We start from the raw sequence: 18,506 nt of genomic DNA on the forward strand, positions 1-18,506 counted from the left end.
GCATTAAAAAGAAGAAGAAGAAGAAGAGTAGACACGTCATGTGTGCTACGGATCAAGTCATTTTTGTGGGTTTGTTGCAAAACTTTTCAGATCCTCTTCCAGCCGACTACGTTGCGTTTAACTGCTCCAATAATTAGGCATTCAAGATTTAAATTCCGCTCAAGGAAAACTCTAAACCCAGGCATAGCTCGGGCCTATCCGCGGATGACATCCTACGTGGAGACAAGCGTACCATTTTAGAATAAATAAAACGATGTGTTTAGTTGGGTTTGAAATTGGGTAAAGCTACTTTCGAAACGTTGCGTTTCACATTTTCACTGAAATTGTTCTCTCCCCCTACTCTCTCCATCCCCTACCCTCCTCTGTGCGACTCCTATTCCCAACCCTAACCCTAACCCTAACGCAACAGACTTGCTACGTTATACTAGAGGATTTTGCTCAAAGTTCGACGCCGTCCTAGGTAACTCAAAGTTCAGTTTCTAATTTTCTTTTCCCCTTTTTAGTTTCGTCTGTTTAAGGTTTATCCATGGTGGTATCATGAAAATATTGATGAACATATTGAAATCGGATTTAAAGAAACTGGAAACTGGCCGGCTTGAAGAGGTTTTTTTTTTTTTATATTTTCTATGGGTTTCTGATTGTTATTTGAAGAAGTTCTGTTTCGCACTTTATGGGTTTTCCACGTTTGGCTTTTTTTGGATTTTTTTCTTGGTCTTTTTAAAGTAGAGAAATATGTTATGTTTATAATTCATTATGGGTTAGGAGCTGGAATTTTATGTACTCAACTTTGCCTTTTCTCTTTCCTTTCTATGGTAGAACACAAATCAACCAATCAATTTTATTCTGTTGCTTAGTCATGAGATTCATTGCAAAACATATCTTGAAGCCCTTCAACATGGATAGTTCTAGCACATAAATTCATCATGTAAGTATGGATGTGCCGAGTTACTAATCTAGGTAGTTCATTTGGTGAGTATAAAATAGAAACAAGGGGTGCTGAGTGAGGCCATGGATTGAATCCGGTATGAGTGAATCAGTGAGGTTTATCAATGTGGTAAGATAAATACATGAAATTAGTCCAATCAAATTTATACATGAATGGGTTTCTTTTGGAAATGGTTGAATTTTGATTGAGATTATAAAATTTGTTTCTTCTCGATTTGGTTGTTTATTTCTTGTCTATGACTGCATGACATTCGTGAAACTGACTTTAGTATATATGATTTTTGTTTTTAATTATCCTAATATCCCATCAACCCTGACTAAAAGCACGATTCTGTGTTCCATAGAGTTTCATGGAAAGATGTTCTTATAAAAAAAATGTTTAAGCTGCGGCTGCAGTTGTTTTTCCCTTATTTACTCATTAAAAGAAGGAAAGAAAAGGCTATAAATCAAAGAAAATCCATGAGAAGTGAGAACCTCTTTGTTTTTTTGTTGTCTGGACATGAGTTTAGCTTGGACCTTATGTCATCACTCCACTTAATAATTTTGAACAGTTGTAGATAAAGAGAGTATTTGTAAACAGAAGCTGAATTGTTAAAGAATGAGGAAGAGTTTTAAAAGAGAGAAATAGATTTGGAAGAGGGAGTTGGGATTCCACAACAATCAAGTGGAGCTTCGAAGGAAGATGCAGACATGCGGCGTTTCATGTGTATTGATATCAAAGTGAAACCCCAACTGATTGGGATACATCGACCAACCAATTGATGACTTTGTTATTAGGGACTTAGTGTTTGTAATAGAGATAAATTATTGAGAAATCTATTGCTAGTGACTTTGTTGTTGGAAGAAATCTTCAAATACAGTACTTTAGTGACTTTATTTTTTTTAAAAAACTTTCATGTTAATTAAATTGGATTCATTTCCACCAAAATCATGTCTAAGTAATTTTCTGCAGTCAACCCAACAAGTAGTCAAATACATAACTCAATTCGTTGATTATAATAAATAGGATGGTGCTATCCTGTTCAGAAAATATCTATAACATTCATGCATTTGATCTCTATCCCCATCAATTATTCTGTGGAAACAAACTTTAGAGCTGGTATGAAGATAAAAAGAATTAAAATGACCCCACTTGTCTATTCTAGATGTGTTTGCTCTATTTTTTAATGTATACATAATACATATAGTAATAGCACACCACAACACGCCATTGTGCAGATATTTTTTCTTAAAATATATAAAGATATTTTTCTGAACAAGAGTGACAGAGTTCATGAGTTCAACAAGTTTCTTTAGTCAACCCACTCCCAAATACATAAAAGAAATGCAACTTCACCTTCCTACAATCACTCCCAAATACAAAAAGAAATGCATCTTCAGCTTATATAAAATGTAATACAAAATCACCCCAACAGAACATCGTTTTTAGATTCCCAGCTCTTCTTTACGTTGTTGTTGCACCATCTCAACTAGCATTCTTTTTTGCTTTACCTAATACAATCAAACTCAATCAATTAACAGTTTGCTTAAAAGTTTGCACTACAATCAAAGTAGTTTCAAATACTCAATATTTCAAAATCCAACAATGGACCAGCAAGTAATCCCACTTCCTAAAGTAAGCAGATACCATATGTCTGATATGCCAAAATGATGTAAAAGGAGAACAATATTCTAATCCTAACAAGTAAACCAATGTCGGGACAAATTTGCAACACAATAATGGTTGAGAAAAATATATATATATATTTTTTCTGCAAGTTGATACTTGAGTTTAGGTATTCAAGATAAGCTCAAACACTTTCTCATCTTATTTGTGTTCTTTTTCCCTTGGTTTCTAAAGGTTCAGGTTTCCATATTCAATTATTGCCAAATCCATAACTTCAATAACCAACAACTAAAACCACAAGGCATACAACATAACTCACGTTATAATATCTTTAGTTCACAAGTGGGCAGTGGAAAGGTGAGGTTGGAGAGCTCGTACTTATATCTGTGCACGAGCTTGTCTAGAGGTTTGCATGCATCTTTGGAAACGTTGCTAATCTCATAATGTAGCTAAAAAAATTGAGGCCACTCAGAACAAAAGAGGAAAAAAAAATTGAGATGATTAATAGTCAAGTTCTGAACAAATGTCAAAGTGCAATGCCTATAGCGGATACTAGAGACTGGGTAGAGCATATTGAAGCTCACATGTGATTTGGGCAGTGCATATATACCAACACACATCATCTCAAACCAACACACAAATTATATATATTATCCCATGCCACCAACACACAACATCCCAAGTTACCATGGCATAACTTCCATATAAGCTACCAACACACTCTATAATCTTTGTATGTATATGTATGCATCCCTTGCTTTCATCGCAGTTCTACCTCTTGAAAACACAGCTCTAATTTTTCACCCTTTTGTCTCAACCTTCTCAAAGTCATCAGCATCTTGTATTATCAATCTTCTCTAGCTTGTACATTTTGCACGATCCATTTAGATCTAAGTAGTTGACAAACCTCAACCAAATTTGAACCTGGACTTCCATAATTTTTCAGCAAAATATATATATATATTTTTGTGTCCCATCCATGATCCTCTTTGTTCTTTTTTCTTTGATTATAAGTTATAACCCCCCTCCCCAGTGCATTTAATATTGTTGGGAAATTATCCATGTAGCAAAAAGTCTTTCTTTCAGTAGAAAAAATTCTAAATGCTTACCAGATAAACAGAGAAAAGCATAAATTGTTTGAAAAAATTCAAAACTCACACTCACACAGTTCCAAAGTCAGACAAAATATAAACAGAAAAAAAAAGGGCTTTTAAGCCTCTTACCAAGTTCGATGCCGAAATGTGGGTAGCAGCCGAGGATGGCGTGGGTTGCTGCAACTGATCAACAATGACGGTAAGCGACACAGATCTGAGACTTTGCTACGATATGAGCGGGAGAGAAACAAAACCAAAGCTTTTTCGAAATCAAGATAGACGAAAGTGTAAAAGAAACGAAATCAAGAGAGCAACCAATCGAATAGATGATGGACAAAATTGCAAAAGAAATGAAACGAAGAGATGATGAATGAAACTGTAAAAGAAATGAAAGCAAGAAAGAAACCAGTCGAAAACTCAACTTTTTCGAAATCAAAAGAGATGAAAACAAGAGAGGGGGGTTTTGTTTTGTTTTTTTTTTTTTTCTTTTCTAAGAGCACTCTCGTTGGATTAGTTAAAGTTAAAGTATATTTTTAATAAATATAAGATAAATTTAGCATTTAACTATTATATTCACATAAAATTTTATATTAAAATAACTATTTTTTCATTATATGACAATAAAATAATATAAGATAAATTTAATTTTGAGTATTCACATTAAATCTCCACATTAGATTATCCATTTATTTATTATATAGTAATGAGTAATTAATAATTTTGAAATTTTTTTAATTTTTTTAATTATGAATTTATTTTATTTTATCATATTTTACTGTTCATAATATTATATATTAATTAGTAATTGTATTCTAATTATATTTTTTCAATTGTCATTTAAAATGAAGAGAGAAATAATTGATATTAAAAAGAGAGAGAAAAAAAGAATATAAAATAGATTTGATAAATGAATAGTTCCATTCAAATTTATAAATTATTTTAGATATTATTGTAGTTATATTTCAAATATTTGAAATATAACTATTTTAATATGAGTTATTTTATGATTTAATAGTTAAATTCTTATTGAATTTAATTTTTAATTAATCTAATAAGATTGCGTTTAGATGTTGAAGTGAATTGAGTTGAGTTGAGATGATAAGATATTATTAGAATATTATTTTTTAATATTATTATTATTTTAAGATTTGAAAAAGTTGAATTGTTTATTATATTTTATATTAAAATTTAAAAAATTATAATGATGAATTGAGATAAATTGAGAGATGTTCATTAACCAAACCAACCCTAAAAATGCTCTAAATAAAATAAGAACTGCCACGTCAAAGGAAGTACGCAAACAGGCACAAATTTTTGCCTGTACCTAGCAGGACTGTCCGCTCAAACCGCAGTTTTCTAACGACCACGATCCGCCCGTCGTTTTTTGAGTCACGAAGCGGGGTATATAAGTAACACTACCCCCATATTAAAAAAATCTAAAATTTCCACGCAAATATCTTAATCTGATCCTTATCCTGTCTGCAGCGCGCCGCTGATTACCCTGGTATTAAAACTGTATCTTTCCCCAGTACTTCCTCGATCTAATCTTTTATCCGTGGGTGTGATCCGTGAGATACTGGCACATTGCTTTTTGTGTTTGTTTCTGTTTGGATACGATGATAAAATCAGCCCTGCTTCGTTCTTGCCCTTATCCTCTGCAATTGGAAGCCAAGGATCTTCACCGTACACAACCATCCTCTGCAAGATTTGCTTCCACTGTAACTTGCTCTTCCAGAGACCATGCTTATATTCCGAAACTCCAGCCCTTTAGCCGATCCAAGTTCGAACGGGTCGTCAAAGATCCCCCCTTGATCGAGAAGTCCGAAAATGAGCTTTCAGGTATTCTTCTATCTCTCAAGCTGTAATTTGTTTCCGAGTTTTATAAGGTTTTGTTTTTTTTTTTGTTTTTTTTTTTTTTTTTTTTTTTTTTTTTGTAGATTTGAATGGAGGTTTTTTATTTCTTGGTTTTGTGTTTGACCCATGTGAAAGTCTTTGTTTACTTGGTTGGTTTCTTCTTTACTTGATTTTGGATGTTGGTTATTTTGGGTAGTCCATTTCCATGGCTTTTGGTTCTTCTTTCAGATTATTGTTCGACGCTAGAAGGAGATGATTCTTATAGCTGTTGGAGGGCGTATTTCGAACTCAAAGATCTTGAAGTAAGCTTCTTCTATGAATAAGAAATTAAGCAAACCCTGTTTTAATGCTTGAGAAACAGAGGAAACGCACAGATAATACCCAGAGCCTCCTGCTATATTATATATTATTTTAGTTTCATAAACGTTCTGTTTGATTGCCGTGAAAACGGAGGGAAACAGAAGATGAGAAAACACCTCCAGGCATGCGTCTCATATGAGTGGGCGTGTTGCTGGAAAAGAAAGTGAAGAAATAGAATACGAGTTCCAAAAAATCAATACAAAAAAAAAAAAAAAACTGATGATTTTTTCTTGATCATGATGTTCATCAGAGGGAGTCGCCAAAAGAAGACGTGGAGAAGCTGATTCTTCAAACAGGGGGCGTTAAATCCTTAATCGGGTGCTTACACGGCATTGCAGCAATGCTAAAAAACAACAAGAATGCCGGGTCCAACATAGCCAAGCCGTTGAATGAGGAGAAAGGAGGAGAGAGACTCTGTCCAATCCCAGATGGATTGCCGAAATCACTCCACGAGGTCGAGGAAGAAGAGCGAGCTAGAATGCCTGATTCGCCGTTCACCCGGCTGCTTAGAACCAAAGGTCGGTCCCCTGCATGGTATTCCCCCGCCCCTGACCATGAAACTGACTGATTTAAGCAGGGAGACGTGAGCAAGTTTGTGTCCAGATTGTTAGTTGTATAATTACTTATCAAGTGGATGTGTGTGGTTAAAGATATGGGATTTTCACGTGGGTTGTGAGGCTTTGAGATTTGGGATGAGTTTCTTGTAGAATTATCATAAGAAGTGTTTGGTCTGGTTTGTGGCAACCGCCAACGGCACGACAAACAATCTCATTTCTTGTAGTATGGAATTTCAAAAGCAAGTTCAATTAATACAGTTTGAAGTTTGAAGTACTTCGGGCAAACCTGCAAACACATACGAACCTATAGGGAAACATATTTTACAGGGTACATTTACCTCGTCTCGTGTTTAACTAAATAATATAGAAGGTGTCTGGTGAAATGATGTCCTCTTTCGTTTTATATACAACCTTTTGCCAAGAAAGGTTGGCTGTCTCATTTAATGCCATGAGACCCAGCTGCTTAAAACTTGTACAAAACTAGGAAGGCATGGGGCCAGAGAATCGGTATAGAGTCATAGGCCAAGTATCTTACTAATATTTGAAGCAATCTCACATGGGGAACTTTCAAAAGAATTTTATTAAGAAAAAAGAGCCAAAAGCATCGTGCTTCTAGGAGGAAGTGAGTAATTTTTACTGTTACATGGAATACTTCAGCCAATTTAGAACTCACCATAAACACTACTATTACCCCGGCAATGCAGGCTCAAAAAGGCATGCCATTTTGGCCGGTGATAGTATCACGAATATCAGAGAACAGACCATAAAGGGAGTACTGTCGAAGATTTTCCACCTCATACCATGAATTTAGTGTATCAAGATTCTTATCTGTTCCAGAAAATGTCAATTGTATGCTCAAACTGCAATCAGTAGGCCCACCACTGCTTAAGCATTTAGAGGTTGGCACTGCACAGCTTTGATTGTTCAGGCAAATAGAGTCCCCAGAGCATGCATCACACCCAAAGTTCTTCCAGTACAGATTTTGAAGAGTGCCTTTTTGGAATTCAAGAACCTGCATTCAATTTAAACCAAAGTTCAATGCTATTCCCGGAGAGAGGGGGGAGAGAGGAAAAAACAAGCAAATGTGAAATGGAGTTTACCAAAGTGAAACTAATTATGGTGTGACTTGTATCAGCAACCAATATTGGTAGAGATCTTGCTGCATACTTCTGTCCAGCAAACGCTACCATATGCCCACCAGACAACACCTGGGGATTTGGGAAATTCATAAAATCACACTGCTGATCAATTGTTGATTTATATATATATTCTCATGATACTTATGTAATGCTTCACATAAATTCGTAATCAATCCAACATGCAGAAAGCATCCCAAGTAAAGAGCTGCAAATGGTACAGGGGGTTATGTTTGGTGATGGCTTGAAGAGTGTTCGATTCTAAATGACTTTGATTACGATTTAGGATCTTCAATGATGTTATTACGGTTGCATGTATGAAATTTCTTTTGTGGCACATGCGAAACTTTTTGTTTCAAGGCGTGGTTCTTTTGCATTTTACATATATCCATCAAACTCGAACTCTTGAAAAAATGAATGCTCGTGATGCTTGATATCAAACATGTTCTTAAGCAATCCCCAAGAGAGGAAATACTAGTCATGAAGAAGGGAAAAAAAGAGGAGCAAGACCATAAAGAATCAAAGATCTAGCTAGTGACTTTCTGACAACTAACACTGAGATCTCTTATGCATACATCAAAGAAACAGTAATTTCCGTGTGTTTCAAAGAGTCTCGTAGCAAAAGAATAACTTGGAAAGCTTCTGGAAAAATAAGCGACATGCACATGAACTACATACCGAATTGAAGGTGGTGCTGTTAATGGTAAGATAAGAGATCTCATCGACTTTGGGCCTGAATAGAGCAAGTTGAGCACCAATGCCTGAGAGGGAGAGACGCAGATCGCAAGGAGAAAGTTGAGTCTGATTGAAGAAGAACGAATCTCTGGCTGAAAATGCAAGACCAAAGGTAAAACCGTCGAATTTTTGAATTTGTGCATCAGCGCAGGGACTGAAAACATTGTTTGTATCAGCTCCTTCTGCTACAAACATCATCACGATCATCGTCATCGCAACCATCATATGTGTTACCAATGCGATTGACCTCATGTTAGGTGTCCCGCCTTCACCCATCTTCACCTAAGGAAAGAAAACTCGCTTACATTTCTGCAATTTCTAAGCAATGAACAGAATTACTGCAGAACTTCGCAGGAGATGAAAACAAGGCTAATGGCAGCACTTATGTATACCATTTGCATCCTCATAAACAAATTGATATGTGAAATGATGCCTATATGTCAACAGGAAAAAATGATATAGCATATGATCAAAACTTTGCAATCCAATGAAACAAAAAGGAACACAAGGCAAGCGACAAAACCCACTTTCTGAAACGCATGCGCAATAATTTCGACCCAAGAACAAACCAAAAATGGGAGACAAAGGAGCCTTCTAAGTCGTAAATAATCTCCTGAATTAACCTTCTATCAAAGCTCAACAAGTTACCTTGTAGCCAGTTTCTATGGCTTCTAAGTGAATTTTCATCAGCGATTCTGCGATTAAATGTAAAAAGTAGGAAATTTTCAAGAACCCCAAGATGAAAAAATTAATGTTTCAAGGTTTAGTACAATATATTTGCGTGCTATTGTTTTCATATCCCTTGGAACTATTCAATGAAACAAACAGAAGACGCGCGAAACGGTTGCATCGGCAGGCCAGTTGGATCTTGTCCCTCGACGGTTATGGAAGTTGGTGTTTCACATTGGACAAGATTTTCTTTTTGGATATCATTACAAAGGTGGCCTTTATTAGGAAGATTGAAGGTTATATAGTTTGCCTTTCACATCCATTGAGAAAAAATAATAATATTGTTTATTTTAAGATTTATTATTCTATTCACATCAAGTGATATATTGTACATTAAATGACTATTTATTAATAATAATAATTTAAGTGATTTTAAATATATTGATAAATATATTTTTTAAGAATATTAAAAAAATATAAAATAAAAAAAGAAAAAAACATATTTTTCTTTATCGGTCAAATTGAACGGGATAATCTGAATAGCAGAGTAGCCGGACTCGAGATGAATTGGGCTATGAACTGAGTTGCTGTGACACGGTATCTTGGTGGATGTGGTTCCCTAGCCCGTCTCATCCTGTACAAAATATTTGTCCCAATTTTTGCTTGATTTTAGGGGAAAAAAAGAAAGGGAGAAGAAAAACCCGGGCCTATAAATAAAGTAATAAAAGAATGGAATAAAGCCATAAAAAGGTTCCCCTCGCCTGTCACTGTCTTCTCCTGGTGGTTGTCTCTGTGCCTAGATCCCAATTTTTAGTACCGAGTTAACCTCACTCCTCCGATCCAAACACACGAGTTGACTCGTCAGGATAATACAAGCGAATAACTTCGTATTGAAAAAAGTAAAAACCATCTCGTCAGCTACGGTAAGAAGTCTCGACGGCATGATCTGGAGAAGACTCGGCGAGTCAAAAGCACAGCAACTCGTTCAGCTTTTTAGGTCAAGTTGGGTTTTGTTTTAAATGTTTTGACTGTGACGCAGTGAAGTGAAGAAGGAAACTTATATCTCAAAGAAGAGCCTGGGAGATTTGGTTTAGGGTAAAGGACAGCCGTCTCCAGGTTTCAATCAGACTTCAATGCTTTGTTGTTTCTGACTTCTGATTTTCTGAGCTTCCCCACCAAAAACCCATAACTAAAAAAAAACAAAAGCCCGAGAGGGAGGAAAAAGGCCATAAATATTGCTATAATGCCACGCCCTTATTTCCAAAAGCTGATTCTCTCTTCCACAATCAGAGCCGAAGAACTGGTACCAAAACCTCTCTCTTTAGCTCTCGGTTTTTGGGTTTTGTTGTACGTCCTTGTTTATATCTGTAGTCGATAGTCTTTCAAGTAGAGATGTGGTTTTCTGTTTGGTTTCCGAGAATTGAGCGATTGAAGACGAAGTTTGGAAAGATTTGCTTTCTCCGTGTCGTTTTGCACTTAGAAAAACCATTTCTCTTTGAGGGATTAAGGTTGCGTTTGGATGTTGAAATGAGTTGAGTTGAGATAATAAAATATTGTTAGAATATTATTTTTTATTATTATTATTATTTTGGGATTTGAAAAAGTTGAATTGTTTATTATATTTTGTATTGAGATTTGAAAAAGTTGTAATGATGAGTTGAGATGAGTTGAGAGGATTTTTGATTCCAAACGAATTAAAACTCTGTTTGGTTGGTAGGCTTGTCTTATGATAATCTGATAAAAATCCATGAATTTGTTTGGCTCCAGAGAAAAACTTGGCATAGTAGAAGGAAAAATTGATTATTTGATTTTTAAATTTTAAGACTAATTATTATAATTCTTAGGTCATCAAAATTGTGGGGGAAGACTTGAGCGGATTGATCACATTTATATTTTTAAGATCCGATATGCTGAAATAAGTAAGGCTTTTAGTGTAGTTTTGTCCATCTGTCTTTCTATTATAAATTTCTATGGAAAGGTGTTTTCTTAGGATTCTCATTTAGAGTAAAAAGTTTGAGTGCCTGAACTAATTGAAGCTGGTGGAGTTTTCTGTGTAATGGGAAACCCTCAAAGATGAAAGGAGCCTTGAAAACAAAATACGTTTCAGTGTAAAGATTCCTATATAATCTGATGAAAGGAGCCTTGGAACAAAGTCGGTGTTGTGATTGAATACTTACATATATATTTCCTTTTTTCTTTTTCACCATTTTTAGCAACCAATTGGTCTGAATTCTCAAATTCTCCCTTTATAGTAACATTCACCAGGAATAGAACTTTTGAAATTTTATGATGGTGACTTCGAACCCTATACATTTTAGAGTTAGAGTTTTTGTCTTTGATTTTTTGACATTGCACTCATTGAGCGTTGAGGAATTGCTACACTTTATTATTTACTGTTAGTATTACTTATCAAAATTATTTACTGTTAGTATTGGAGGCACATTTGATCTTAAAAGAAATGTTATCAGAAAACATCTTGCAAGATAAAGTATGTTTTACATTTTCACTATATTGTAAGTCAATGCGATTGTTGCTATACTTTATACTGTGGACTGGAATCTTGATTTTCCATACCACGATTATGATGCTGATGTTAAAATTAAACTATTCTGGGTAATTTTGACATTTTTTGTTACTGACACTGGGTTTCATCATGTAGGCATTGATCACATATAAGATGACATGAGGCTAGTAAATGACACAGATTTATAAAATTCAAGTTTTATATATGCTTTTTGAAAAAGTAGATACTCTGGATTTTTCTCATTATTATTATGCCTATGGCACAATATCATTATTGCTGGGATGTTTCTGGGCTTCTCCCAGATGATTCTATTTTTTTTTTCTTTTAAATGCTACCGTTTAAGGACTTAGGATGAACTAGTTCCATTCATACCATGTTTTGAGAAGTTGCAGTGATACACTCAACTCAACTCAATTAAACCTTTTTTAAGGTCTTATCTAAATGGGCTTGGTTACATGGATCCGCTTGTGCCACTTGGTCCTCTTTAGGGTCATGTCCCCATTCACAATATATCTTTCCACCAATACACACACTTCAATCATGCATTCCATTGCAACGTACAGAGCCTAATATGATTCCATACATGCAGAGGATACCAGAAAATTTTGCCAACAAATTCAGGGGAGAGCTTTCAACTGTTGCTACAATCACTGTTCTGGATGGTCGCATATGGCGAGTAGGATTGAAAAAGATCGGGAACAGTGTTTGGTTTCACAATGGTTGGCAGGAATTTGTTGAACACTACTACATCCGTGTTGGGTACTTTCTAATATTCAGATATGAGGGGAATTCAGGTTTCTTTGTTCATATATTTAATTTGACGACTTCTGAGATAAACTATCAATCCAATGCATTCGGTAGCATTCAAGGGCTCAATTATCGCAATCAGTATAATGTATTTGAAGAAATGGAAGACGATGATTCTGCTGAAATTATGGGTTCCGCACTTCCATGCCTTGCTGGTGGGCATTTGAAAAACAAGCTTCTTGATGAATGTGGAGAACAAATGGAACCAAGTTACACTCCTCCCTCACTGCGGAATTTGTTCAATGGGTCTCAACTTAAGAACTGTTTAAATCAGGCTGGTGATGGGAACCTGCATGTATCCAAGGGTGTTAAAAAATCACCTGCTGAAATTCAAGCCACCCGGGAAATGAGGATTCATTTTAACACAAGTGAGCTTAAGAAGTCTTTGGATGAAGTGAAATTGCAAAGTCTAGATCAAGTAACTCTGAGAAATAAAAAAACCATGAGAAAAAAGCAGAAACCTGATCCTGGTAAGACATTTAAAATCCTAATCTCTTTTAGTCTTGTACTGTTAAACGATCCTAATTTTCTCATCAGTAACTCTATTAATATGCAGATGAGCAGGTGTCATCCGCTCAACATGAAGATGCAGGAATGCAGTTTAGATTTTATGAAAGTTCTTCTGCAAGAAAGAGAACAGTGATAGCGGAGGAACGTGAAAGGGCTATTAATGCAGCCAAAGTATTTAAGCCGACTAATCCTTTCTGCAGGGTTGTCCTTCGACCATCCTATATGTATAGGGGATGTATATTGGTGAGATGTTGAAATTGATGTGCTTAAACATGGCTTTACAATATCATAGTAACCGTCTGCTTAGTGTGTATCTACTCTTTTTCCATGTACAGTATCTGCCATCCTGCTTTGCTAAGCATCTGAGTGGGGTTTCAGAATTTATCAAACTTCAGGGTCCTGATGGGAGACAGTGGCCTGTCCGATGCCTCTACAGGGGAGGTAGAGCTAAGTTAAGCTTGGGATGGTATGAGTTTTCGCAGGAGAATAATATGGGTGAAGGAGATGTTTGTGTCTTTGAGCTGTTAAAGATGAGGGATGTTGTGCTGAAAGTTACCATATTTCGTGTCCTTGAAGATACAGGATTGGTGGTGAACCGGCCATCACAGCTGAATGTCGGCCCAACAAAACTAATTAGAGTTTAGTTGCTGGGTAATCTCCAGATTTCTGAGCTGTATAAAGAAAAATGATCTTTTGGGTGGTGATCGAGCACTGATCTTTTTTGTTCATGTGGAGTTTAGTTGCTGTTTAGTGTCTATAAACTTCCCAGGATGACTTGGTGGTAATTTTTTTGTTTTAGGAATTTGAACACAAATTTTATCAAACTAGGGTTGTAAATAGATTGTGCAATCTAGGTTTTTTTTTTTCAAATCAAACTGGACCAGACCAGTTCATCCTAGTCATTCCCTCTTTTCCCCGCTATTGATTTGCTATTTTCAGCTCCAAGTTTTGTTTTATTGCTACAGTTACATACTCATTACTGATGGTGCATCCAACAAATTACAGAAAGTAAAACATGTAGTTGTAATTATTTTCATATTATACCTCCTCCCTTCTTCAGCATCATGGGGAGGAGCTGAGGCCAAAGTCCAAACACGATAAAATGTTTATATTGCTGGAAAATCCACAAGATCAGAAAACCAGTGTGGAATATCCAAAGCATATGATGATAATATTAGATCATATATCTTACATACCAGGAATTTTATTGCCCTGATTCTATTTTGACTGAGTAACCCAGTTAAAATTTAGATAAATGATTGATGTTGCTTTCCTATGCTCTTAGATCAGTTACGTTTGTACTTCTTCATGAACAAGAGCAAACGTAGATAACAAGTGAGGCATCTAATGTGACCCTTTGATTAATCAGAACAAAGCCATACGTATAAGGAAATTAACTCGCGAAACGGGAAAAAAGTTATTGTGAGCTCTCGAAGCATAGAAAGTTCTGAACTTTTGCTCAGACAGATGGCAGTAACATAGTAAAATGATTACTGTTCCGAACAAAAAAAAAAAAGAGAACCAAAACTCGCCGTTGCCGGGGATCGAACCCGGGTCACCCGCGTGACAGGCGGGAATACTTACCACTATACTACAACGACTTGTGTGCTCTTTTGCTTTGTTATTAAGTTAAATGAAGGAAAGCAAGGCTCGAGCAAATCCGGAAAGATTGCCTCAGCTCGGATTCTTACGAAGTTGGAATCGCTAGTAATCGCGGCTCAATGCCGCGGTGAATGTGTACACACCGCCCATCACACCCTGGGAATAGGTTTCGCCCGAAGTATCGGACCAATGTTCAACCATGACTTCTGTGTACCACTAGTGCCACACAGGTTTTTGGTGGTATTATTGGCGCATACCATGGTGGGGTCTTCGACTGGGGTGAAGTCTTATTGGTACAAACGTAAAATTCCTTACATCTCATTTATTATTAATTTATTACTTTAACTATTTTTTTCCTTTTTTTTTTAATTTAAATTTGGATTAAGAACATGAACTTTTTGTATAATTTAAAAATAAATAAATTCAATTAATCAACTTAATTATATAATTTAATTAAAAATAAATTTAATTTTATAAAAATGGACTCAAAAGTCAATTTTTATAAAATTAAATTTATTTTTTATCAAAATTACGTTGATTGATTGAATTTATTTTTTTAAAAATTATGCAAGAATGTCGTGTTCTTGAATTTTTAATCTATATTCAAATAAAAAAAAAAATGATGATTAGTAAAACAATAGTAAAGAAAGTATAAATATATCATTGTCCAACATAAAAACTTGGCGCATTTTTCTTTTCTGAAGTTACGGTCTCATCCTCAATTCTCCCAAACCTATTCCCGTGTGGCGTAGAGCTGTATTTGGATGAACCGTCCACCATACTGGTTGATGTCAATATCCAAATTGATTCACCAAGGATGAACCCCAAAGATGGCTCGGATAAGAGGTCTATCTTTATTGGCAAACCAATTCGCTCCTACTTTTTCTCTTGGCCAGCATTTTAGAGGTGCACAATCCTCTCTCTCTCTCTCTCTCTACAAAATAAGCCCATCTGCATTGCTTTCTCAACCAACCATCTCCACCCCCACCTTATCCATTTCCTCCCATCCTTTCCCATACAAAATCCCATTTACTTCCCTCCCACTTATCTTTGTGCTTCTTCAAATTAGCAAACCACTCCTCAGATACCATCACAGAAGGTAATTCATATAATTTCTCTATCACTCCTCAGGTACCATCACAGAAGGTAATTCATATAATTCCTCTATCTCTCTGTACACTTCTTTATTGTTCACTTGTTTCAATTAATTAACCAACCCACTTCTGTTTTTTTTTATCAGGTATTGTGTAATAAATTTAGCATTTTTTCTTTACTCTTTTGCAGACAATAATGGCTACTCTATCTTCAGCCACCATTACTGCTACCACAACCACCATTGCCAACTCTAGGAGGAGGAAGAACAATGTGCACCACTTAACAGGGCTCAACTCTTTTGGTGGGCTCAAGGCTCACAACAGTGTGGCCTCACTAGGCCTTCCTGCATGCACCGAGCAGTCCTTTGCAAAAGTGGTGAGCTCCCTGAAACTTCCGTCACAAGGCAAAGGCAGAGGTGGAGGAGCTCTATCTTCTACCTGTAATGCAGCTGGTGAGATTTTCAGCATTGCAGTCATCATGAATGGGCTGGTTCTTGTTGGAGTTGCAGTGGGGTTCATCCTTCTTCGAATCGAAGCGTCTGTTGAAGAGGCAGAGGCAGAGTGAGAATTTTAGAACTTTGGTTGTTTTATGCTTTTTTGTTCATCAAGATTTGTATCTCCTGAATTCTTCAATTGATGTACAACTGTATTGTTTTTTATATATAAAACAAATTAGTAAATTGTCCTTCCTCCTATAAATTGGATCAAAGAGAAGAATGATAAAAGAAACGAGTTCTCGTTTTGGTTTAATAAATTGGTATGAGGGACGCCAAAGCAAGAGTTCTATCAGGCCTTACTGGCATGAGTTTCAACTTGCTTTCTCCATGTGGTTGATATATGCATGTATGCGTGTATGTATGTACGTATGATGTAACCCCAGTTCGCAATGGATTGTTAAACGGAACTTGATCGCAGCAAACCAGAATTCACTCTGCAAGGACTTCTATCATATTATATTTCAGAGAAATAAATGAATTGTAAAAGAAGTTTTACCATTTAAATTTTTGCACAAAACCACTTCATAATAAGTAACTTCACACATTACAATATCGCCATCATCCTGATACACTTCCTTCTGCCGGTAGACTTATTCATGGGGCACTTGTAATCCTTGGAAATTTGCAAACTTTAAAAGCAAAAACTATACTTTGTCCACCTGTGGATATCAGACAAGTTCAATTTGCCAACTTGTGGTTTATAGCATTACAAGTTGTCTGTCTGAGGTCTCTTTTATTCTATGAGCGAGGTACGAGTTAAAGTTGGAGGGGAAGAGCCGCGTCTTCTTTTCAGACGCACACACTTTATACTCTCCTCCTTCGGGAACTGGATGTTGGACACTTGATTGCATCAAATATTTTATGACCAAGTGTAATGGACGGAGATAGAATGAACCTCAGTGGGCAAACAGTCACTTGAAGAAACACGTTTGGCAAACTGAGCTCTACCCGATAGCAGAAGTGGCTAAAGTTTAATTTACTCTTAATTTACAATACTTTTATTGGTGCATAGCGGGTTTTAGGTGCTCTTTGTGCCCTGGGAAGGAAATGCTTTGCCAGGTTTAGCATATTAGAATTCTTATGGGTGAGCTTGCTTGAAGACATTAGTGGCTATAGGGAGATCCGCAACTCTACTGTGAAGTTGCTCATATTCAGTTGACTGCAACCTTGGGGTGCATTTTCCGGCTAATTTCAAGCACATACATCCTGTGAATACCAAAATTCCAGAAAGTATCCAACTGAATTGCAAATTAGCCAGTGCTTTAGCTCTCAAATCAGCCTCATTAGACTCACATGTGACCGCTCCAACCATGTCCTTACTGCCAGCTTCAGCCAAAACCATAGCGCAACCTTTTGGGATAAATTGAGGAGTCCATAGCATAAACCCCATAATCATAAACCAGCAGCCTTGTAATACAACTGCAATCGAAAGTACAAGAGCAGCGGGAAAATTGGTCGGTAAACAAGTCACTGCCAGAGCTGCGATGAAAGAAACCAACACTATGAGCTGCAATAGCCAATGATAGTGGCCTTCCAGTCCAACATGATCAGCCGAGTGGAAATGAAGTAGAAAAAGCTCTTGACCAAATACAGAGGCAGCAAGGATTCCAACAACCCCAGAGAGGATCTCAGTTGAATGAGTAAAGTCCGCAGAAAGAGTAAAACCTGCAAAAATAACAAGGTGCAGGAACATGGTTGCATGCTCAAAGTTGTCAAGCCTGAAAGCGAAACGAAAGAAGGGGTAGTCTAAAACTTGCATAAAAATTGCAAAAACTGAGAAAGATAAGATGAAAATGAGCTCCAAGTGTTTGAGTTTGGAAAAGGGGCCATCAAATGGGTACCAAAACCTCACTGTGAAATTAGAAGGGCCTTTGAGAAAGTAGGCTCTGATGGTGTTGATGGTGTGCCATAGCCCGAGGAGAGTGAGTGCCAAACCAGGTACTAAGTGCCCTAAAAATGTACCCATGGAAGCTTTTCTTTTTCAGAGATTGGAGCTTTGCCTCTACTGCATTCCCCTCCACGGACCTTTAATACATAAAGTGATTGCAGATATCTTGCATTATACAATTCTTGAAGCTGACAAAAGTTTATTGTGTTAATCTAATCAAACTTTTGGTGCATGCTGCATGGGTTTCCACAAACGAAACAGAATAAAACGACACCCATTATGTGCTTAAAGTTTTCAAAGTCACCTTGTCCTTTGTCAGTCCATTCTCTCTCTCTAATCGCATCCTCCGTCGTATCCAATTATGTTCATGCCATTGATTTTCATTACTGATTTTAACAGAAAATGTACCAAAGTAGTTAGAACGTAGCAAGTTATTTACTAGAAAAATTGGAGACTCGATGGTATCAATAGAAGTACATCAAATCACGGGGAATGGTCAATTTTATTTCTCTTTGAGAAATGTTTTAATCCCTACAAAATTAAACTCCTAAACTGATATGGACTGATTTGGTACATTAAATTGTAAAACTACTCTTTGTAGCTGTAACACTTCTCTCTTTATCTTTTT

The 18,506-nt window shown here is 36.3% G+C and overlaps 5 protein-coding genes, 1 long non-coding RNA gene and 1 other non-coding gene across 9 annotated transcripts; 4 read left to right on the forward strand and 3 right to left on the reverse strand.

The window, feature by feature from the left end:
- The first annotated feature begins 263 nt into the window (after positions 1-263).
- On the forward strand, positions 264-1,887 carry LOC109010234. Its single transcript, XR_001999180.2, has 2 exons — positions 264-460; positions 1,497-1,887. It is a non-coding gene; the product is annotated as an uncharacterized LOC109010234 (long non-coding RNA).
- A 3,192-nt stretch (positions 1,888-5,079) lies between these two features.
- On the forward strand, positions 5,080-6,690 carry LOC109010230 (CCG-binding protein 1). Its single transcript, XM_018990998.2, has 3 exons — positions 5,080-5,484; positions 5,728-5,801; positions 6,110-6,690. Exons 1-3 carry the CDS (start codon positions 5,262-5,264, stop codon positions 6,425-6,427), a joined length of 615 nt encoding a protein of 204 aa, XP_018846543.1. The 5' UTR covers positions 5,080-5,261; the 3' UTR covers positions 6,428-6,690.
- Positions 6,691-6,934: 244 nt separating this feature from the next.
- Positions 6,935-9,229, reverse strand: LOC109010229. The gene is made up of 4 exons (XM_018990995.2): positions 8,936-9,229; positions 8,231-8,569; positions 7,517-7,624; positions 6,935-7,428 (listed from the first exon to the last, which is right to left on the reverse strand). The coding sequence occupies exons 1-4, from the start codon at positions 8,972-8,974 to the stop codon at positions 7,123-7,125; spliced, it is 792 nt and encodes a 263-aa protein (XP_018846540.2). The 5' UTR covers positions 8,975-9,229; the 3' UTR covers positions 6,935-7,122.
- A 477-nt stretch (positions 9,230-9,706) lies between these two features.
- On the forward strand, positions 9,707-13,711 carry LOC109017528 (B3 domain-containing transcription factor VRN1-like). The gene is made up of 4 exons (XM_018999773.2): positions 9,707-10,259; positions 12,070-12,757; positions 12,844-13,040; positions 13,133-13,711. Exons 1-4 carry the CDS (start codon positions 10,200-10,202, stop codon positions 13,439-13,441), a joined length of 1,254 nt encoding a protein of 417 aa, XP_018855318.1. The 5' UTR covers positions 9,707-10,199; the 3' UTR covers positions 13,442-13,711.
- Positions 13,712-14,326: 615 nt separating this feature from the next.
- TRNAD-GUC lies at positions 14,327-14,398 on the reverse strand. Its single transcript has one exon. It is a non-coding gene; the product is annotated as a tRNA-Asp (tRNA).
- A 905-nt stretch (positions 14,399-15,303) lies between these two features.
- Positions 15,304-16,222, forward strand: LOC109010231. 3 transcript variants are annotated; one of them, XM_035683955.1, is made up of 2 exons: positions 15,304-15,498; positions 15,640-16,222. In XM_035683955.1, exon 2 carries the CDS (start codon positions 15,690-15,692, stop codon positions 16,056-16,058), a length of 369 nt encoding a protein of 122 aa, XP_035539848.1. In that variant the 5' UTR covers positions 15,304-15,498; positions 15,640-15,689; the 3' UTR covers positions 16,059-16,222. The 3 variants fall into 3 exon arrangements, with proteins under 3 accessions (XP_035539848.1, XP_018846546.1, XP_018846544.1); XM_018991001.2 differs by having other exon boundaries at positions 15,307-15,498; positions 15,684-16,222; XM_018990999.2 differs by having other exon boundaries at positions 15,307-15,545; positions 15,684-16,188.
- Positions 16,223-16,468: 246 nt separating this feature from the next.
- On the reverse strand, positions 16,469-18,085 carry LOC109017525 (transmembrane protein 45B-like). The gene has a single exon (XM_018999770.2). The coding sequence runs from the start codon at positions 17,954-17,956 to the stop codon at positions 17,069-17,071; it is 888 nt and encodes a 295-aa protein (XP_018855315.2). The 5' UTR covers positions 17,957-18,085; the 3' UTR covers positions 16,469-17,068.
- Positions 18,086-18,506: the final 421 nt, after the last annotated feature.

This window comes from Juglans regia, chromosome 13 (assembly GCF_001411555.2).
Source record: "Juglans regia cultivar Chandler chromosome 13, Walnut 2.0, whole genome shotgun sequence".
Classification (NCBI taxonomy): domain Eukaryota; kingdom Viridiplantae; phylum Streptophyta; class Magnoliopsida; order Fagales; family Juglandaceae; genus Juglans; species Juglans regia.

Coding starts and splice junctions, on each gene's coding strand:
- LOC109010230 (XM_018990998.2), top strand. CDS start 5,262: ATGATAAAATCAGCCCTGCTTCGTTCTTGCCCTTATCCTCTGCAATTG. Junction 5,485..5,727: donor GTCCGAAAATGAGCTTTCAG/GTATTCTTCTAT, acceptor TTCTTCTTTCAG/ATTATTGTTCGACGCTAGAA. Junction 5,802..6,109: donor TCGAACTCAAAGATCTTGAA/GTAAGCTTCTTC, acceptor GATGTTCATCAG/AGGGAGTCGCCAAAAGAAGA.
- LOC109010229 (XM_018990995.2), bottom strand. CDS start 8,974: ATGAAAATTCACTTAGAAGCCATAGAAACTGGCTACAAG. Junction 8,570..8,935: donor CCATAGAAACTGGCTACAAG/GTAACTTGTTGA, acceptor TTCTTTCCTTAG/GTGAAGATGGGTGAAGGCGG. Junction 7,625..8,230: donor ACAGCACCACCTTCAATTCG/GTATGTAGTTCA, acceptor CCAAATCCCCAG/GTGTTGTCTGGTGGGCATAT.
- LOC109017528 (XM_018999773.2), top strand. CDS start 10,200: ATGCCACGCCCTTATTTCCAAAAGCTGATTCTCTCTTCCACAATCAGA. Junction 12,758..12,843: donor AAAGCAGAAACCTGATCCTG/GTAAGACATTTA, acceptor ATTAATATGCAG/ATGAGCAGGTGTCATCCGCT. Junction 13,041..13,132: donor TGTATAGGGGATGTATATTG/GTGAGATGTTGA, acceptor TTCCATGTACAG/TATCTGCCATCCTGCTTTGC.
- LOC109010231 (XM_035683955.1), top strand. CDS start 15,690: ATGGCTACTCTATCTTCAGCCACCATTACTGCTACCACAACCACCATT.
- LOC109017525 (XM_018999770.2), bottom strand. CDS start 17,956: ATGGGTACATTTTTAGGGCACTTAGTACCTGGTTTGGCACTCACTCTC.